General features: G+C 55.2%; 1 protein-coding gene across 1 annotated transcript in view; it reads right to left on the bottom strand.

Moving 5' to 3' along the window:
• Positions 1 to 17,141, bottom strand: part of PODXL (podocalyxin like) — a 43,774-nt gene extending 26,633 nt beyond the window's left edge. The window contains exon 1 of the mRNA XM_068549472.1: positions 16,983 to 17,141. Coding sequence (XP_068405573.1) covers positions 16,983 to 17,046 — 64 coding nt within the window. The 5' untranslated portion in view covers positions 17,047 to 17,141. The remainder of the gene's footprint in view (positions 1 to 16,982) is intronic.
• Positions 17,142 to 20,605: the final 3,464 nt, after the last annotated feature.

Below are 20,605 nucleotides of genomic sequence, written 5' to 3' on the forward strand. Positions count from 1 at the left end.
CATGGTCCGCATCTGAAAAAACGGGGACTACGACCTCTGGGACTGCTCTCTATACCCCTCCAAACGGGGGTGCCAAGGGCCCCAAAGATGCGCCTGGTCAACTTTCCTGGCATAAGGGGAGTTACGGACTGAAAGTTTGTATCCCCACTAATTCATGTGTTGAAGCCCTAGCCCCCAGCGTGACAGTGTTAGGAGCTGGGGCCCCATGATGGGATTAGTGTCCTTAGAAGAAGAGGAAGAGTCCCCAGAGCTTCCTCTCTCTCTCAGCCACGTGAGGACACACGGGAAGATGGCAGAGGGTCACCAGAACCCGACCCTGCTGCCGCCCTGATCTCAGAACTCTCAGCCCCTGGAACTGTGAGACAGGAACTTCTGCTGTTTAGGCCACCCCGTCTGTGGTATTTTGTTGTAGCAGCTCGAGCTGACTGAGGGACCCAAGGTGGAGGTTAATAACGAGAAGAGAAATGGCAGGAAGGACAGCTCCAGTGTCTGCGGGAGGGCAGGGTCCCAAGCTGCCCTCACCGCCGCCCGTCAGGCCGCGCGGTCAGGCGGACGAGTGTGGCCACAGGCTCTGGTCCTGCTCCAGCCACCCTGTCCCTTCCCCAGGGCCTGGCAGCTCTGCCCTCCTGGTGCCTCTGGACAGGAGAACAGCACCCCAGGGGGTTATCAGGCCCAGCTCCTGGGCATTGCCTCTCCCAGAGGAGCCCAGAGCTGCCCCCTCGGGGGAGATCGTTCTGGGCATTCTTCAAATCTGGAATTGTTCTGCCCTTATCACCTTGTTTCAGCTGGTCTGCCCGACACTTGCTCCCAGGGCAGGGCCCTGTCCGGCGGTTTCCCTGGGCGGGAGAGGGCTGCCACTGTCCAGCACGGGTATCTCCCAGCCACGGAGAAAGGCAGGCTTCACCTGGGCACCTTCCTCCCCACGGGGGAGGGGGCTGTGGCCAGAGGACCTTGCCCCACCTCTTCTTCTCCAGGCCAGCAATTCTTCCTTCTTTCCTGTCCCCTACACCTGGAGTGTGGCCCAGAGCCCGAGGTACGCGGATCTGATGTGCACACACCCCTGCCCAGTCCCACGTGTGACCCCTTCTCCCGCCCCACCCCCATCCCTCTCCACGAAAGCAGGACAGGGTAGGGGTTAAGAGCGCGCACTCGGGAGCCCAACCACCTGGGTTCAAGCCCCGTCCCACCACGCGCTGGTCACGTGCCAGGCAAGGCTCTTCACTCTATGCCTCAGTTTCCGCTTCCGTCAAAAGTGAAGAGGTGGGTAATAACAGTAACTAACTCACACCTTTAAGCACTCAGAGCAGTGAGCGCACACAGAAAGTGCTCAGGTAACGTCACCCACGATTATATTCCAAGGGAGAGGGGAAGGGTTCCTCCACGCCAGCCCCGAGTCGGGTCCCTGCTGCATCTTCCCCATCACAGAGCCATGCGGAAACTCGCCTCTTCCTCTGGGATGCTCACATCTGTACAGGCCTTGATGCAGGGGAGGGGGCACACGAGGCTCTTCCCAGGTTCCCCAGTGAGGCATGGCCGCATAGGGGAGGGTGGGGGAGATCAGCACCAGGGTGACTGTGGCCAAGCGAATTCCCAGACAAGGGGGTAAGCCAGAATCTTCCTGGGGAAGGAAGAGGAACCGGAGGCCTGGGTGGAGCCTGGCTCCAGGAAGTGTTTCCTCACCAACTCGGAGAAGCCCGGGGGAGAGGTGGAGCAGAGACGCGGAGAGGAGGGAGGGAGGGGCTTTCCTGGGGGCAGCCCAGTGACCCCAGACCTCCGTGTCAGCAGGGAAAGCCTGGGCAGCCTGAGCTTCCCTTCTGTGAGAGCTGCTTAAGGCCTGCTGGGCTCCGCGACCAGGGCCTGGTGTTAGGGACCACATGGGGGGGGGAGGGCGGGGACCCGGGAGGGGATGCTGGGTATGCGCCCCTCCCTCTCAGTCTGGGCTTCCTCCTCAGTGAACTGAAGCTACCTCACTTCTGCGTCCTTCCCCATCCCACCCTGAGGGGTGTGGGTGAAGACGAAAGAATCTGATTAAGTGTCTGACTCTGGGTGAAGAAGGTGGGGAAACTCTTGTATTGAAATGTACTGACCAGGGCTTCCCTGGTGGTGCAGTGGTTAAGAATCCACCCGGCAGTGCAGGGGACACGGGTTCAAGCCCTTGGTCCAGGAAGATCCCACATGCCACGGAGTAACTAAGCCCCTGCGCCACAACTACTGAGCCTGTGCTCTAGAGCCTGCGAGCCACAACTACTGAGCCCACGTGCTACAACTACTGAAGCCCGCGCACCTAGAGCCCGTGCTCCACAACAAGAGAAGCCACCGCAATGAGAAGCCACCACAATGAGAAGCCCTCGCACCGCAACGAAGAGTAGCCCCCGCTCGCCGCAACTAGAGAAAAGCCCGCGCGCAGCAACGAAGACCCGACACAACCAGAAACAATAAATAAATAAAATTAAATTAAAAATTAAAACAAAAAAGTACTGACCAGAAGACCTAAATAGACATTTCTCCAAAGAAGACATACCTGGAAGAGGTGGAAGGGCTGCGCTCGCCAGCCCTGCCCCACCCCCTCCCCGGGGGCCTGCAGGGGCGGGGGGCCTTCACAGGGGGCTCCAAGGAGCTCTGCAATCCCTCCTAGTGACAGTCACAGGCCAGACTGGCGACACACTGCCCCCCACCAGCTCTGCAGGTGGGGTCAGAGGGCAGAACCCCGCCCCACCCTGAAACAGGAAGCTTCTAAATACATTCTTTGGATTACTCATTATCATAATTCTGTTGCTGAAGGCAGAGAGGTAAGAGGAGAGCTTGGAATTCATCAACTGAGCCACCCAGAATCTCGGTCCTGCCTCTACCCGAGCCCCCTGCGGCCCCTGTCCAGGTTCCTCCCCCCACCCACAAGGACGTGCCCGTCCTGGACCAGCCTCCTGCCTCTGAGCCACCTGTCGCCGCTGTGCCTAATGAGAGGCGCGTGCACATGCTGACCTGAGGTTGGGGACGGGTGTGTCGGGTGTGTCGCACTCCCCGTACTGGAAAGACGGACTAACCCCCTTGAAACAACACCCTCCCCGGGCCTCCTAATCCTTCCGCCTGCTGCCGACCATGTGAATCCGGATCTGTCTGAGCCGGCAGTGAGCCCAGCAGCGGCCAAGCCCCTGGCCTACGGGTGGGCGGGGTGATGCCCGGCTGACTGGACTCACCTCGCCCGCCGGGAAGGACTCCCGTGCAAAGGTCAGGGCGACAGGACAGCACCCTGGGAAAGAGGCAGAGAGCCTTCGCTCATCGTTAAGATCTATTTCAAGGACCACCTGTGTGATGTACAGGCAGCCTCCACAGGAAGAACGAGCTTTGGGGGTGGGAGACCTGGGTCCTGCGTGAGCCTGGGGCCTCCTGGGGCCTTGGTCTCCCTGTGAGTCAGGGGAAAGAGAAATATCTACCTTAGAACAAAATGAACATTTTTTAAAATGTGTAAGCGTTGGGGGAAAATGTCAAAATACTCCAAATCTTCCGAGGGACAGGTCTGGCCCATGGGAAGGCGGGCTGACAACCTTGCCAACACCCTGCTGTGAGCTGGAGACACCAATGTCTGGGCCAAGGGCTCCGGAAAGGAGGGCAGGCGCTGCGTGTCCCGCTGCGCCTGTGTCAGGTCTGAGGCCAAGGGCACAGGTTGGTATGTGTTTCCTCTCTCTTCTCACGGTGCAGTTTTCCACCAACCACCGATCAGAAACAGTTTATCCTCATTACTCTTAAGCTTATAAGTAGCACTACTGAGGCCTGTCCCAGCGGCCAGACACTGAGCTGCCAGCTTTACCCAGGATCGCATGTGGGTCTCCCACACCCTCTGGGGGGAGGTGCCCTCGTGACGCTGGGCTGGGGAGACACAGGCACAGACTGGGGGTCAGGACTTTAGTTGGGGGGGGGCTGTCGGTGGAGGCGGCTGCCCCACTCCCAGCACCAACCAACCACCTGCCGGCACAGCTCCTGGCGGCCGCATCCCTCCCCCAGGCGCACCTGCTGCTGGGAAGTCCCGGGAAGCACGCACAGCTGCAGCCAACGCGGGAGCACGTCTGGCCTCCCGCTCCTCCCTTAGCAGCCAGTTCAAAAACAGCCTCGGTAAATATTTTTCCGCAGGAGCACGTTGTCACTCCCACGCCACCCTTCCCCTCCCGAAGCCGTGAAAATCGCCAGATGTGTACGGGTTTCTCGGCTGCCCCTGGAAACCTCCGCCAGGGACCAGTCGCCACTCCCGGCCGAAAACAAACAAGGGCCAGGAGCCAGAGGGAAGTCCCGCACAGACGGTGGGATGGTGGCTGCCGGGAGAGAGCTCTGTGAAACGCGGCCTGCGATTTTCCCAGGCGATGACCGGTTTCCGCCTGCTGGAAGCTGAGTTAAGGCCCCAAGCTCAGCTTTCCAAATTTCCAAACATTTTTTTTTTCTGTCCTGGAGAGAAGTCTCCCCTTCCAGGAATAACACCTGCATCCTTCTTGCTGCAGAATAATCCACCTTAGGAGACTAAATGTGTGTGCGCTTGGGGAGGGGGACGGGTGGGAACTGAGGCTGTCAGCCTGCTCCCTGCAGAGCAGGGAATCTGGATTTCTTTGGTGTTTGAGGACAGGGGAGCTCTGCTTGCTGGTGGGGAGTGGGGGTCTCGTCAGGGTGTTGCTTAAAAAGAACAAACAAACCTCCTAAATGAATATGGACAAACAATTGAGGGCTGGCTCCCTTGTCCCCCCTCCCGAAGGCCTGCAGGGAAAGTTAAAAGCCATGTTCCTTTTAAACAGAGCTAAGTGGTCCTCATGTTTGGTACCTCAGAGCCAGTGCAGGAAGCTCAGTTTCCTACGGGCTCCGCCTAGGGAAGTGAATCAGGAATCCCAGGGCCAGGCCCGGCCGGAGCCAGGTGTCCAAACGGCTGAAAAGTCACCCCCGAAAAGTAGTCGAGGAGGCTCCATGTCACCTGAAGTGGGCCACAGAAGGTGTGAAAACACACACACGCACACATGCAGTGATTTCACAACTCTTCAGAAGAAACTAGAAGCAAAATGAAATGTTTCCCTCTGAGGTTCTGCAGGTCAGGACAGGTTGTCAGTGTTGCTTGGATCACACAAGATTGATTCTGAAGTCAGACCCAGGGCTCCTTCTCCTGGCTGGAGAAGGGGAGGCACCACCTCCTGTCCTCGGCCTCACATGCTCCTGTCCCTACCTTTCCCCACTCTCTTCACTGCATCTCACTACCCTCCAAGTGGGTGCAGAAGCCCAGATATCTGGGCCAAGTGTATCTGGCCACCCCTATGCTCCGAGCACTGAGGCAGAAGTGCTCAAGTGGAAGACTAGACTCTGCGTAAGCCACCACGATCCTCCTGCCTTGGATTTCCCATCTGCAAAGTGGGTGCAGTGCTCTGGACCCAGGGCCACAGGATTTCAAAGATGCTGGTCCCTTACACAGACTGGTCTTTGCTTTTATAGTGGTAGCATCATGCCTAAAGATGGAGCCAGAAGAGGAGCTGATGCCCACCCCTTAGGCTGGGGAAGCAGGGGTCAGAGAGAGGCAGAGAGCTACTGAGCAGCCAGAACCAGATGTGGCTCAGTACACAGCCCTCCATGACTAGTCTGGGTATGTCCCCTGTTCTAGAAGCCAGGCAGACATCACTTTCCTCTGCATCCCTGGATCATAATGTCAGAACCAGAAGGACCCTAGACATTGTGGATCCCCCTCCAACAAGGGAGAGACGGGCAAACAGATGGTCAGAGTCCCGGGCACCAGGTCACACCTCCTTTGGTATCTAGGACTCTGTGGTCCAACTCCCAGTGCGGCTCTCTATCCTGGGGGGTATGTGCCCATACGCTCCTGGCTCCAGCGCCTGCTTCCCCTCCTTGCCTTTAGATAGGGAGGGGGAGGCATCTGACCTGCGGTGAGATGAAGAGCAGAGAGGGGCTCACATTTTCCAGGAATTCAAGGTGTCCCTGGCTGTCCACAGCAGCCAGCTGGGATGAGAACAGCTTCCCCCGCGCCCAGCCATCCCTGCCAGCTCAAAGCATCACGCTGTCAAGTCTAGGCTCCCCCCAGTCTCCCCACTCCCCTAGGCCCTCCTGGATGGATCCACAAACTTGAATCCATTCCCATTAGGCCGGCAGTTCTGGGGCCGAGATCATCAGGCAAGTCAGGCCTTTCAGACCACTGGGAAATACTAAGTAGCAGCCCCTCCCTCACAGATGAGAAAAGTGAGGCCCACGGGGAGGACGGCTGGCCCCGAGTGGATAGAGCATCTTCCCCTTGCAAACCTGTTTTCTTTTCCTCCCTGCTCTTCATTCAACACCGAACTCAGACACAGCCTCCGGGGCATGTGCTCCACGCCTGCCGCCCCCCGCCCCCATACTCATACACACACACACAGAGACCCAAAGCTTAATTATCAGGAGACCCCAGGGCCAGTTATAGCTGGTGTGTAGAAACAGTTGCCCAGAAGTGCCCAGGGAATCCACAGATGCAAATCTGTGTGGTCAGGATCGGACTTATTATATATAGTAAGGATTTACTATATATAGGGGATTGGAGCCAGATTCCCCCCAGGCTGGGGAGCAAAGCCAAAGTGTTTCTCCACCTACTTGCAACCTCCCAGGATGCCAAGGGGGGAACAAGAGCCTGCGGACCAGCTCCCACCTGCCTCTCCCCAGAGACAGCTGTCCATGGCACAAGCTCTCTAGTGCCCTGGCCCACTGTAGCCGCAGAGAAGTTGACACCAGGATGACCTGAGGGCGGGAAAGCAACCTTGTGTGGTGTTCTGGGGGTCTTCTGGTGAAGCGGCATATTGGGGAGTGGGCTGACAGCACAGGGCAGCTTGCAGGCAGTGTCCCCTAGAGCTGGGGTGCAGGACTATGTCTCCCTGAGCAAGGGGACCCCGGCTCATGGACCTGCCTGGGAGAAGGTAGGTGCCTTACCTACCAGTGGCAGCTTGGGAAGCACAGGCAAGCTGGTGACTCAGCAAACAAGACGCACCCCTTTTGCCACCTGGCTCCCTGAATCCCAGGAAAATGACAGCCTGAGGGTGGATGAGATCCACGTATCTCAGCGCACCCTGCTTATCTAGCGCTAAGGAGAAAGCCCCAAACACCACTGCGTCTGGTGAGCCATTGCAGGCTGCTGGCTCTGGAATCCCCTTCTCTAAGGCCTGGGGCAGAATGACAGACTCAGACTGAATTTAAAACAGACATGCAATGCCGTCAGGATCAGGGGCTCAAAGCAGCAGGGGCGGAGGCACAACAGGAAAGAAGCCAGAAGCAACCGGCAAACCATGTTTGCTCCCATCGGAGCCGAAAGATCAACCGTCAGAAACACACACACAGCTGCAGTTCTCCTCATGATGGCTCCAACTTCCATCGGAGAAGCACTTTTATTGTTAAGCACCCAAGAGGGGCCACTAGCCTTGAATGTCACTCATTCCTGCCCACACTCAGGTACAAGCAGCTTTCCTAGTGGCCACAACCTTCCAGGCAATTTCCTATAAAGCCCCTAAGGAAGGAGGGCCTGCTACGGCTACATCACCACATCAAGAAGATCTCGCTTAGCAACGCTGCAGATGCATCCGGTTGTATTTTTACATTGGATGTTTTTTCATCCTGGTCCAGGTCCTTCCACAGGACTGTCTGGGTTTTAGTTCTGAAAGTCACACATCCCTGACTATCTCTCAGTCCTGGGCAAACTGGGACAGTTGGTCATTATGTTTACATCAGCAGCTCCCCAATAGATTGTTCTACCAAAAAGAGAAAAGGAACATGTTCCACAGTTAAAGTACATCTGGGGAACGCGGGCGTGGACAAAGGTAATGAAGGCCATCTCGGACCACTGAAAATCCTAACATGTGCTGACTTTCCAAGAAGGGGAAAAAAGTAGGTAGCATTTCCCAAACTTTTTGGATCATGGTTCCCTTTTATTCATAAAACAATTTTTTATTCATTTATCATACATTTACTGAGAGCAAAGCTATTAATATCTTGAGGACTACTCGTGTTCTCTTTGGACTGTTTGGGACACAGCTCATTTCACTGAGTTGTAAAAGAAAAAGAACCCATATGGTGCTAGTCCAAATTTATCATTTGGGTAAACTGAGGCACAGGGCAATGCCCCACTGGAGTTTATGGTGCAGAAAACCAAAGGCAGCTCTGTGAGGAGTTCCTATCTTCCTCCTACATCTCACTTCGGGAGGAAATATTCAGTTCCCTGGTTTACGTTAGACGCTGGATTGTAACCTCATGTGCCTCCTCTCCCCTCCTTCCTTCTTGGAGAAAGAAAATGTAGAGGTGGCTGTGAAAAGACCAGCAGCATGCTTCACTGCCCGGCTTGGACGGTGTCACTGGGAATTTGGTGCAGACTCAGGGTGAGGTTGGATGAGGAGAAAGGAAGCTATTTAGAGGGGCAGACTCAGACCCACATGCTGGACAGGGGCAGCGCAGCAGGGGCGGCCAGTGGCGCAGCGGTGGCCAGAGGGGCACTTATCCAGGTAGAAAAGAGCTGTGGACTATTCACAAAAACCAAGACATGGAAGCAACCTAAACTTCCATCAACAGACGAATGGATAAAGGAAATGTGGTGTGTGTGTGTGTGTATGTGTGTGTGTATGTGCGTGTGTGTATATATATATACACACACATACACACTGTATGTGCGTGTGTGTGTATATATATATATATAAACACATACACATACACACACAATGGAATACTACTCAGCCACAAAAAAAGAATGAAATAACGCCATTTGCAGCAACATGGATGGACCTAGAGATTATCATACTAAGTCAGTCAGAAAGAGAAAGACAATTACTATATGACACCACTTATAGGTGGAATCTAAAAAAATAATACAAATCAACTTATTTACAAAACAGCCTCAAAGACATAGAAAACAAACTTATGGTTACCAAAGGGGAAGGGGGCAGGGAGGAAAGGATAAATTAGGAGTTTGGGATCAACAGGTACACACTACTATATATAAAATAGATAAACAACAAGGATTTACTATATATAGCACAGGGAACTATATTCAGTATTCTATAATAACCTATAATGGAAAAGACTCTGAAGCTGTACACCTGAAACTAACACAATATTGTAAATCAACTATAGTTAAATAATTTTTTTAAAAAAAGAAGAAGAAAAAGAGAAAGAGCTGTGGGATGGGGAAACTCCATTTCCCAGTGTGATGGGCAGAGCCTCAGGGGCTGCCAGGGTCAGGGTCTGGAGGTGGCTTCAGGAAAGCCTGTTTTGACTTGAAGCCCCAAAGCGAAGGGCAGTGCCCCTAGCGGGTGGGGTGAGAAGCACCTGGGTGGGAACCAGGAAGGTGTGGGCCTGGCCATCGGAGCCCCTCCTTAGCTGAGCCCACCCTAACCACCCTCATCCAGGGCTATGGTGTAGAACTAACCTCCCAGAACGAGGGCCCTCATCCCGAGCGGCCTGGCTGTGGGGCAGTGACTGAAGGGGAAAGGGCCATGGAGGAGGAAGCTCAGGCCGGCAAGGAGCAGCAGCGTGGGAGGGGGCAGTGGCAGGGTCTGTTTCATCACACCTCGTACTGGGCTAGAACTGAAGCCAATCAAAGAAATAAAACTGAAATGTGTCAGGCACACCACCTACATGCTCATAGTTAACCCTCACTGTTGAGGAAGGCATGATGCCCATTTTACAGCTGGGGAAACAGAGGCCAGGGAACAAGTCTGAAATCACAAGGGTAGTAAGTGACAAAGCCTGGGCCAAAACCCAAGCTTCTAACTTTGAAGCCTGGGGCATCGTGCCAAGAGATTTCAATTTTTCTTCCCTCCTCTTTGACAGAAGAACTTTTCTCTCAAAGGAGTTTTTTTGTGGAGACCTACCTGCCATACAGAACAGGTAAAAGCAGAGTGGCACAAAGTGCAGGGGATGTGAATTGCACCACCCCCCCCCCCAAAATTGGCCTACTCTTAGTTTTCCCCTCCAGGTGTGCACCCACCCCAAGCTCTCGGTGGCCCCTAAGACAGCTCACAGAACATCTCCACTGGGTTTAAAAGCCACTGGCCTCCAGCTGCTGCTCTCACAAGTGTCCATGGACCAAACTCCTAAGAACAGTATCTCCCTCTGCCCTGTACTTGCCCTGCTGAGGTGCGAAGAGGAAGATGGGGTGCAGAAATTCTTCCTTCCCATCCAGAAACAAGTGGGGGACAGCAGGTTCCCCTATGCCTGCCCTGGCTGAGGCCCTGCTCATGGGAAGTCTCCTGGGCACCTGGCTCACTGGTGCAGCTCACGGCTGAGGGACCGGAAAGGGAGGGACCCCAGTTTCCCTGAGCATCACAAGGAGCTGCCCCATCAGCGCCAAAAGGCTGGAGCCACAAAAAAACAAGGGTCAAGCTGGACCTGGCTGAGCCAGAAGGTGGCAGAGCCTCAGGCCACGGGGGAAAACTCCTTGTTTCACTCATGCAGATGCAAAGTTGATCTTACTGGCAAGGTGAGAACTGAGGACAGAGAAAACCAGGGACCAGGACTACGGTAGCATGTGCCAGGGACCTATTCCAATATCCATCCTTCACTTCTTCAAAACCGAACCACTCTTTTTTGGTTAGGCATATGAGTGCCTGAAATAAAGATCACTCTTCCCTAAGGAAGTACTCTTCCCTGCTTCTCTTGCAGCTATGTGTGGCCACAGGACTAAGTTCCATTCAACAAAACGTAACTGGACAGGGTGTGTGTGGTTTCTGGCAGGTAACCTCAGAAGAGGAGCTGCAGCCTTCTTGTTCTCTTTTTGCTGACAGCTGGAGCTTGAGTAGCCACCTCGGACCACAAGGCAGCCTCCCCTCATGCCTCTGTGTCCACTCCTCCACGCACAGGCCCAGCCCCCCTGCCACTTGCCTCTCTTCTGGAATCAGATTTGGAGCCTTGCAGTTGGAGAGCCCAAAACTGGCAGACAAGACTTCGGATTCTAAACCAGCTTGCTCTGCCACCTACTTGCTCATTCACTCATTCAGCAAATATTTATGGACCATCTACTGTGTGCCAGGTACTGTTCTAGGTGCTGCGGCTACAGCACTGACCAACAGAAGTCCCTGCCCTCGTGGAGCTTACAATCCACTTGAGAGCGAGACAAAGAAATGAGTGCCCATCAGGGGATACCTGCTACAGAGAAAATGATAGGGGGAGACGGGTCCAGGGTGTGGAGGCCCAGAAAGCCTCTCTGAGAAGGTGGCATTCCAGCGGAGAGCCGCAGGAAATGAGGAGTGAGGCATGGGGACATCTGGGAGAAGAACTGCTCTTTACCGTGGCCCTTGGCGCCCAGGCCTCCGTCTCCCCCTCTCTGGAATGGTCTGTGAGATAAAGGCTGTCCACAGGTAACCTCGTGCTACCCTGGCTGGAGACACTGGCCCCAAGCAGCACGTTCAGAGCAGGTCAGCACAGGAGTCCGACCGGATGGGGGCAGAGGAACCCCTCGGACAGAGCTCGCGAATTTCTGCTACGAAGGGGGCGTGGCTTCGGCTCACACCTAGCTTACCCTTAGTTGAAGAATTAAAAAGTGTCCCTATTTCCTTACCTTCCCACTGTCCCTTCCACGCTGACCTGGATCAGGGAGCTGGAAGGTTAGGGGTCAGACAGCTGATGGCTCCTGGGTCAGCCCACGCGCCTCCAGGGGCCTGGCTCTGGGAGGCTCCCTGCACCCCAACCCGGAACTGCATGGCAAGCCCCGCGCAGCCGTTCCTCCGCATTCTCTTCCCCCTGGGCTGAGGCCCACAGCCTTCCGGCCGTGACAATTGGCGGACGGGGTGCCACCCTGCGCCCTGGCCCTAGGGAAGCTGGAGGTGGCTGACCCGAGGGGGATAAGGCTACAAAGGAAGAGAGGGTGGTGGTGGTGGTGGTGCGCTCAGGGAGAGGGGCGGGGCCGGCGGGAGGATGGGTGGCTGGGAGGAGGATGGGTGGCTGGGAGGACGATGGCCACCGCTGGAGTGGTCCAGGGCGGGGCTCAGCGCCATATGAGGGCATGGGGTGGGGACACGTGGGGAGGGGCCGCTCCTGAACCTGCAAATGATGCTGCCTTTGTGCACTGGTCCTCCAACAAGAGGTTCGCACCAGCCCTTTGTCCAGATTCTGACTGCAGGCTGTGGACACCAGAGGCTCACAGGCAATGGCAGACAAGACACACGGTCACGACGCACGGGGCCAGCGCTGTGACATGGTACTCGGGGAGCCTAACTCTTGAGTAACAAAGTGGCTCCAAGCCTCAGTTTACCCTGACGGTGGAGGGGTGGGGAGAGAATCTGGGCACACTACAGAGTTATCACCACCATGCAACCCTTTCTTAACAGGGTTGGAGTGAGTTTCTTCGATGCCCAGGGAAGAATGAGCCTTGAGGCTGAGTCCAGTTACTAGTACCACGGCTGCGGACACGTGCACACACATCCCCGGGAAGCCGCCAACGGGAGTCCCCGAGAACCTGAGCAAGTGAACCCCCTGGTCTGCATCCCCTCATCTGAAAAATGGGGGGGCGGTGTAGAAGATGATTTCCAGAACACTCCCAGCTCTAAAATTCTGTGTTCTCTGATTTTCCGGGTTATTTAGAAGTGGTGTGGAAACTACCCTTTGTCAACTGAATTCTGTTTTGAACAGCCAGCGGCTGCCTACTTAAATGAATCTTATGGTCAACGCTGTTGCAAATATAAAGAGGCTACTTATAGTGGATGTTTTGTGTAGATTTTCTCGAAGGCTTGCCTTAAAGAGAACACCTACACTCGTGAGGCTAGTATGGCCCGAAGAGCCACAGTCCCAGATCTGCCACCTGATCTGATCTTCTAACAGCCCCACAAAGTGCAAGGACACAAGACAAGGAGAGACCCGCACAACTGCACCGGTGTTCCTGGGAATGGGACAACACAGGACACACAACACACCCAGCCGAGCTCCCTGCCCTGCATCGTACCCCATGGGCACAGATAGGAAGTGCACCCAGAGCTGAGGACGGAGCTCCCGGCCTCTCGGTCTGATGAAGCCTCCAGGCAGGCTCGGGCTGCTGGGCAGGGGGTGGGCAGAGGCCGGTCACTCCCATTCTCCAGTGATGCGGGAGGATGTCCGTTCCGGCCTGAGCTCCAGCTTGCACTCAGCAGACCTGCAGAGGGCCCCCGGGGTGTGAAGAAGCCGGCCCTTCCCAGGGTAGGGGTCATCTAAATCCCGACGCTCCTCCCAGCAAGTGCAGAGAGCTGTCCGAAGGGCTCCTCCCACTTCCCTTAGGAGCCGAGGGCGAGGAGCTGAGCTGTCCTCACAGCAGCCGCCAGTCTGGTCCAGACTCCCAAGCCCAGAAGCCCCGACCCTCCGCAGTGCTCCTACCGGCTCTTGGCTGCTGCAGAAAGAGCCCAGTGGCCAGCATCACTGCCAGGGTGTGAGCTGGCCTCGTGCCCCACTTCCGGACAGCCTGAAGCCAGGGGCTAGGGCCAGTTCCCCCAGAGAACCGCGGTCCAGATAACATCTCCTGAGCTGCGCTGGCCCTGCCCTGAGGGGCTTACCACTCAGCAGCCGGGGAGACACCCACACAGACTGTGGAACATAACTGGGTTCCATCTAGGAAACCTGGGAAGGCTTCTCAGCAGAGAAGATACCTGAGGACGGATAGAGTTAACTCTCCAGCTCCCCGCCCCCGCCGGCCCAGGGGAATTCAAACCAGGTGGAGTCCCCTTCCTCTCTCAGCTTCCAAAGGGCAGAGATATCCAAACCGCACTCAGCAGGAGCCCCTCCTCTCCCTTTAAACCTAGATTCCTGAGGGAAAAGCAGATGCGTGGGGCTGCCTCTCCCCCTACCTCTGCGCCCTGCCTTCTCTAGGTCCAGGGCGACCCCCAGAGGACCCTCCTGGGCTCACCAAGCTCCGCTCCTCTGCCCCTCCCTGGGTGGCCACACCCTGCAGCTCTGGGCCAAGCTGCCACCTGGTGTCCCTCAGAGTCTTCGCTCATCCTTCCCAGCCCGTCCTCTCCTCCTCTTCTCAGCCTGCTTAAACCAGTCTCCTCCTGGTACCGCCCCACTATGTCTTGCTCACTCCTGCCTCAAAGCCAAGCCCAAGCAGCACCACACTAGATACACCCACCATCCCCTAACCCCATCCCACGGAATGTTCTTTCCGGGCTCTGAGTTCACCTCCTCCCCAAAGCCCCCCTGCAGCTCACTGACCCCATCTGAAGAACCCCCATCACGCCCCCAGCTTATGATCTGTGTCTTCGCTACACCCTGGAATTCATTCCGCCTCGGCCACCCTAGGAAGGGTCTCCTACTCCACACTGACCCTTTTATTTTAAAATCCCTGTATAACCCCACCTCACCTCGCCCAGATCGCCCCTTCCCAAATCTTACCGCTTTCTCACACGTGCCTCCCTTTCCCCCATTGTGTGGCACTTAAGCTTCAGTTTTTATTACTACCTAGCAATTAATTGACACCCACAAACATTAGCAGAATCCTGATGCTGGGGGCACCTTAAACCGATCAAGTGCTCAACACATATGGCTTACTAATCATAATAGCTAGGATTTTCTGAGCTCTGACTATGAGTTGTGCACAATGGCAAACTCATTAATATGTTATCTCTCATTTTCAGAGCAGCCTGCAAGGTGGAGATTTGTTGTCATTTTTTACAGACTCAGAGAGGTTCACTATCTGGTCTACAGTCACGCAGGTCTGTCTGATCCAAAGTTTGAGTGTTTTCCACCACCTCAAGCTGCCTTTCCCTTGCCTAGGATTCATCCATCAAATGACTCGATCAGACCCATAGAAGACAGAGGACTCAGTCAGCCTGTCCTTTCGAGCAAAAGCCCAGAAATGTTATAACAGTGAAACTAGAGGTCCCTCTGCCCTTTCTATCTTACAGATAAGGAAACAGGTTCAGAGGTGCGACTTGCCATATGGTTTGACCAAATGTATATCAAACCAAAAAGCACTGAAAAGGGGTCTAATGAGCTGTTGGCCCTGGTTTGAACGCTGCTGACGCTGTAGGCTGTGTGATCCACCTATATGAGAAAGTAAGCTCCCAGGGCCCCGTCGGGGGTAATTCCTTTGTTCCACTATAAACCTTCCTTAGAACTACCTCACAGGATTCCAGCAGTTTGGGGGTTCGTCATCCCAGATGACTGCAACCTACAGAAGGGCAGAGATGGAGCAGTCCTTACTGAGTCCCTATAGCAAAGTGTGAAATCTACCATAGCCACTAAACACCGAGCCTGTGCCCTTCAGCCTTTTCTGGCCACAATATATGCAAATAATTATAACAGTAATACTCCCTTGCCCGTTTACACTCTTCAAAGCACTTCCCTTTATCACAGCATATTGTAATAGCATTTTAGAAACTGGGCACCTGGGCTCAGGTGACTTGCTGGTGGGGGCAGAAGCAGGGTTATGGTTCCTTTTTTCTTTACTGTGTTTGTTTACTACATACCAAGCTCCTACCATGCGCCATGCCCCATGCTAGTCTTGAGGAGGGATTTTGGAAGAGACGGGGTTTGGGGGCACTGGCAGATGCCAGGGAAGACAGTCCCAGCCTTGAAGCCAGCAGGGAGATGGGCTTGGAGCTTTTCCCGTGGGTGGCTCCGGAGTCTCTCCTCTTAGGACAGAACAGCAGGACTCCTGTCCCACAACCTCCACCCTCTCCTCCAAGCTCAGCCTTTTGAATCTCAGAAGCACTGGGAACTATAGCGCATCCCTCCTGACACAGTCCACCTCCCTTCTGGATGGTGCTCAGAGCCCAAATTGAAGTCTGCCCTCCTGGGAGCAGGGCTGAGGAGAGCGGCCACAATCAGGCATCTTCTCAGCCCTGCAGGTTGTGCAAATCCGCGGTGGCTGCCATCCTCAGAGCTGTCCCGACCGTTCCTCACACTGCGACCCCTCCTCCAGGGGTGCACACCCTTCACCCACTGGCTGTGCCCATCCCTTTCAGACCAGGCTGTGAAGTAACAGGGCCGCCCACCGGAGGATGCCCAAACCTACTCACTCTCTGAGCACCAGCCCCTTCCCATCAGCAAAGTTCCCTGTGACGCAGAGAAGAGACTGTACTGCCATCCCACCCCATCCTTCCCCTAAGACTTAAGTCCCAAACAGCAGCACCTACCAGGAGCAGGGTCCCTTCCCTGTCTGGGCTGTCACCACAGTCCTCCTGACCCTAGAGTGGAAACATCACTCTTTCTCCCTGCAGACACCTGCTCAGGTGGGCAAGAAAGAAATGCATCTCTCTCCTGGGGCTGAGACTCCAGCTGTTCCTAGGCGCTTTGGGACGCTACCTGTCCCCCCAGATTTTCACCTTTAAAAGAAATATGGGAGATGTTTCTAAGGCACAGCCCAAGCCTGTTTCATGAGAGAAGTTCTTGCTTCTACAAAGGGGCTGGAAGGGAATCTCACCTTCCTGGCCAGGCACTGAGAAGGGAGCTGTTCCTTTGGTGACATGGAGGCAGAGCCCCCACTCAGGTGAGTCTGGGATTGTGGATGACCCCCTTACTCCCTCCCCCTCTCCACCCGCTCCAGCACAGGCTCGGGTGAGCTAAGCCGGCACACAATGCTTGGAAAAACCTCTCTGCGAACGCGAAACACATAGCCACGAGGGCTGTTACTGGAGGCTTGTCACCTGCTTCGGGGACAAACACGGAGAAAAAGAGCGATCAGACCCTGGGGGTCCAGAGGAAGCGTGGAGCCTCGCGGTGCCCTAATTCCCCGCTCTAGGACCGCAAACCCAATCAGCGCCCGCGCGCCCCTGTTTGCCCCAACACAATCCACGGCCACTCCACCCCAGTGGCGCCCCGGACGACCCACGCTCGGAGCCCGGCACCTGCGGCGTTCTCGGGGTGGGAAGGGACTTGGATGGTGCAAGGTCAGGGCTCCGCGTGTGGCCCCAGCCAGTGGTGCGCGTAGGGGCTGCTCCCGGTCCCGCCACGAGGAGCGGCGGGTTTCCCAGCGGCGGGCCCGGCCGGGGGCGCATGGGCACGACGCGGGTCCCGGCGGAGCCCGAGCCACCACTCACCATCCTGGGAGAGCGACAGCGGCAGCAGCAGCAGAAACGCCGAGAGCACCAGCGCGGAGCGCATCGTGTCCTGGCCTCAGACCCGGAGCAGGTGGCTGCGGGCTTGGCGGAGGGTCCGGGCGGCCGGGCGGCAGGAGCGTGGGCGCCTCTCGGCGAGGCCTGGCGGTGGCTCGGACGGCCGGGCGCTGACCCGAGACTCCCGAGTCGCGCTCCGCAGGCCCCTCCTCGTGGCCGCTGCGGCAGAGCCGGGCCGAGGCGCGGAGCCAGGCGGCAGAGGAGCGGCGGGCGGCTGCGTCGCGGGCGGCGTCTGCGCGGCTGCGGCCCTGCCGGCGGCTGCTGCGACTCCGGTCCCGTCCGCGCCGGCCCCCGCCCCCTCCCCTCCCCCAGGACCGCGCGGGCGGGGCGGCGGGGCCGGGCGGGGCGGTGCTGGGCGGAGAACAATGAGCAGAGGAGGAAACTCCGCCCTGGCGCGCGGCGGGCGGGGGAGCGCGGCGGGCGGCGGGCTCCGGGCTCCCGGCGGGCGGCCCCCGAGCGGGCGGTGGTGTGAGCGTGAGCGCCGGGAGGAGGGGTAGCCGGGGGGCTCCAGGCGCCGGACTGCCCCCTGCCCGCGGGGCCGCCCGCCCGGGAGCGCAGGTGTCGCCCGCGGTGCTTCTGAGGGGGTCTGGCGGGACCCCCCTCACTGCCGGGGTCCTCTTCGCCCAGATCCGGAGCTAGGAGGCCCCCAGGGCTGTGTGTTCGCTAAGGAGCATTCCAGGCCTCCCAGCTGCAGCGCGTTTTGCTGCAAAGCCTGAGAAGCACGTCTCCCACTTGCCAGGTGCAACTCACCTGCGGGCGGGCCTTCTGAGCAGGTCTGCGCCGTAGGGTCTGCACCCGGCAATCTGGACTAATTAGTGGCTTAACCTCTCTGAACCGACCTCACCTGTGAATGGAGGTGGTCGTTAACAAAAAAAAGACAAGACAAATTTTTGAGGGATTAATATGTGCCACTTTGTGTTCTAAGTGCTTTGCATATATTAATTCATTTACTCTCCGCAACAGCCATGTTTTCGGCTTCATTTTGCAGGCAGGGAACTGACTGAAAAAGAGGTTTAAGAAACTTGCTAGAGATCACATAGCTGGTAACTGTCAGGCCTGCTTCTGAAAGCATCAAGTTTGGAGACACTTGGCGCAGTGCCTGGCGTGTAGTAATTGCTCAGTAAGTATTAGCTGTTGTTCTGACTCTCACTCTATCAAGAACAGCCATAAAGATTTAGGGCTTCGGGATCAAAACCGACTTGAGCTCAAAACCTAGCTGTGCTCATCTATTAGTTGTAAAACTCTGGGCAAGTGACTCCATGTACCTCAGCTCTTTCCGTCTGTGCAAGAGGGATAACAACACCTACCTCAGAGGGTTGCTATGAGACTTAACTAAGATAAAATGCAGGACGAGCGCTTAGCACAGGACCAGGAACATAGAAAGTGTCCGGGAATGAGGCGGCCCGCGCTCCCAGTACTGGAAGGAGAAATTTGCCGACCTGAGATAGGGGTGGGAATTGAATTCCGTAAACCGAGGAAACCCGGTGAAAGAACAAAGAAGTACCCCTCTGTTTTTCGTTTTGTTTTGTTTTTCAAAAGCTTCTGGAAGGATGCAGATCCTGGAACCCCCTGCGGAGGAGGCGCACGGGTGGCGCCGGGGAAAGGGAAGCAGACCCAGAGTGGGGAGGGGGGATTAACTCGGGGGGGGGGGGGGGGCGCCAGGATTTGGCTCACGTGACTCCTGCGTTGATAATTTGGAGTCTTTCTGCTAGATGGGTCGAGGGGTGGGAGAAAGAAGGGGTGTCCCCAGGACTCAGCCCCGTGTCAGAAACCGTGGACTCCTTGAGCCCCTTAAGTGGGCTACACGCTGGCGCTGCGGGAAAGGCACAGCATCTTTGGAGCAGCTGAGGGAAGCGCTGGTGCCCTGGCTGGGGTTCCGCGGCAGCAGGCTCAGGCTTGGGAATGGCTGACTTGCCTGTTTTCATCAGGAAGTTTCTGCAGGATCATTCTGGCCCCGTTTTCCGTGCCGCATATGGGAAAGACAGTGTGTTCCCTATAAATACTGTGGGATGTGTGTGTGTGTGACTATCTTTTATATTTTTTGGTACTGTTCTAAATATCCGTGCCAACAAGAGGGCTTGTTTCTCTTTCTGAAACCAAGCAATACGCTTAAAAAATTGGGATTTAAAAGTTTTTGTATTGTGTGCTCTCTGATTTAAAGTGTTTTGCACTCAATCAACTGCTCCAAAAATCTAGAAATGATCGTGTTAACTTTGCAAAGGGAGAGTGTATACTTCAAATCCACATGATTTGGGGTTGGTCCCATTACCAGATTGTGCAAAATTAAAATGAGGGCAGACATCCAAGCGTAGGAAAGGGGCAGCTCTTTGTAGCTGAAGACTTAGCAGAATCAGAGATGCCCTGGACCCTCCCCCCTAGCCAGCAGCACCCCATCATCCTCCCACCTGATGCAGATGGAGCTTTCAGGAATGAGGTTGGCCAGGCTTAGAGATCACCCGTGGTCAGTGAGCAGAACTGCCCCAGGTACTTGGCCTGTGCCCTGGACCCCTTTTAACACAGCACTCCCACTAGCTAGTTCACTGGCCCAGAACACCTGAGTTTATAGTCAAAACTCAAAGCACTTTGTAGATGCTAGTCCATAATCCTTCTGAGATTTATTACATTTTGTTTATATGTATGCATGCATTAGCTCCCCTAGGAGACTTTCAACTATTTTTTTGCTTTAGACAATTATATTTATTAACATATTATGTTGGAATAATTTTAGATTTACAGAGAGTTGCAAGAAGATTACGAGAGTTCCTGTGTACCCTTTACATGGCTTCCTTTAAGGTTAGCATCTGAAGAAAACATGGCACAATGACCAAAATTTAAAAAATTAACATCAATTCAATACTATTTACTAATTTAGGACCTCAATCAAATTTTGTAACCTTTTTTTCTCACGTACTTTTTCTGGCCCAGGAAGTCATCCAGGATCCACATTGCATCTAGTTTTCCTGTCCAATTTCTTCTACAGTTGATGACAGTTCCTCAGTCTCTGTCTTTTATGACATTGACAGATGCTTTCAACTTCTTAATGTGGGGGTCTCTCTCATTCACCTACTTCCTCAGACCACCCGGAACAGCACGTCACATCATATAGATACAGATACAGATGTAGATACTGAATGCAAACATGAATGCCAACTGGTAGGTATTACACAGGAATCTATGGCACAGGTTTAAAATCCATGGTTTTTCCCCTGGCCGCTGTCAGTCAAAGCGAGCAGTCATGATACTTGGCCTCACCTGCAATCTGGTGATGTTGCTGACTCATAAATGCAGGTGTGATAAAGTTCTCCTGATCCACATCCTTAATAACTTTAATCTCCATCCACAACATCTACATCTAGGGGTGGGACAGAGCCTCCAAGCACCACATCCCCCAATAAAAAATAAAAGCCCACGTATCCATCCTGGGGCCACATCACTGTTCATAAGGTGCCAAGGATGCTCTTACTTTGGCTTTCTAATCTCTGACCTCTGAGTTCCTTGGGGGCCCAGGATGGCATTTCTTTCATCTTGGAATCTCAGTGCCCAGTACA

The sequence above is a fragment of the Eschrichtius robustus genome, chromosome 8 (assembly GCF_028021215.1).
Source record: "Eschrichtius robustus isolate mEscRob2 chromosome 8, mEscRob2.pri, whole genome shotgun sequence".
Classification (NCBI taxonomy): domain Eukaryota; kingdom Metazoa; phylum Chordata; class Mammalia; order Artiodactyla; family Eschrichtiidae; genus Eschrichtius; species Eschrichtius robustus.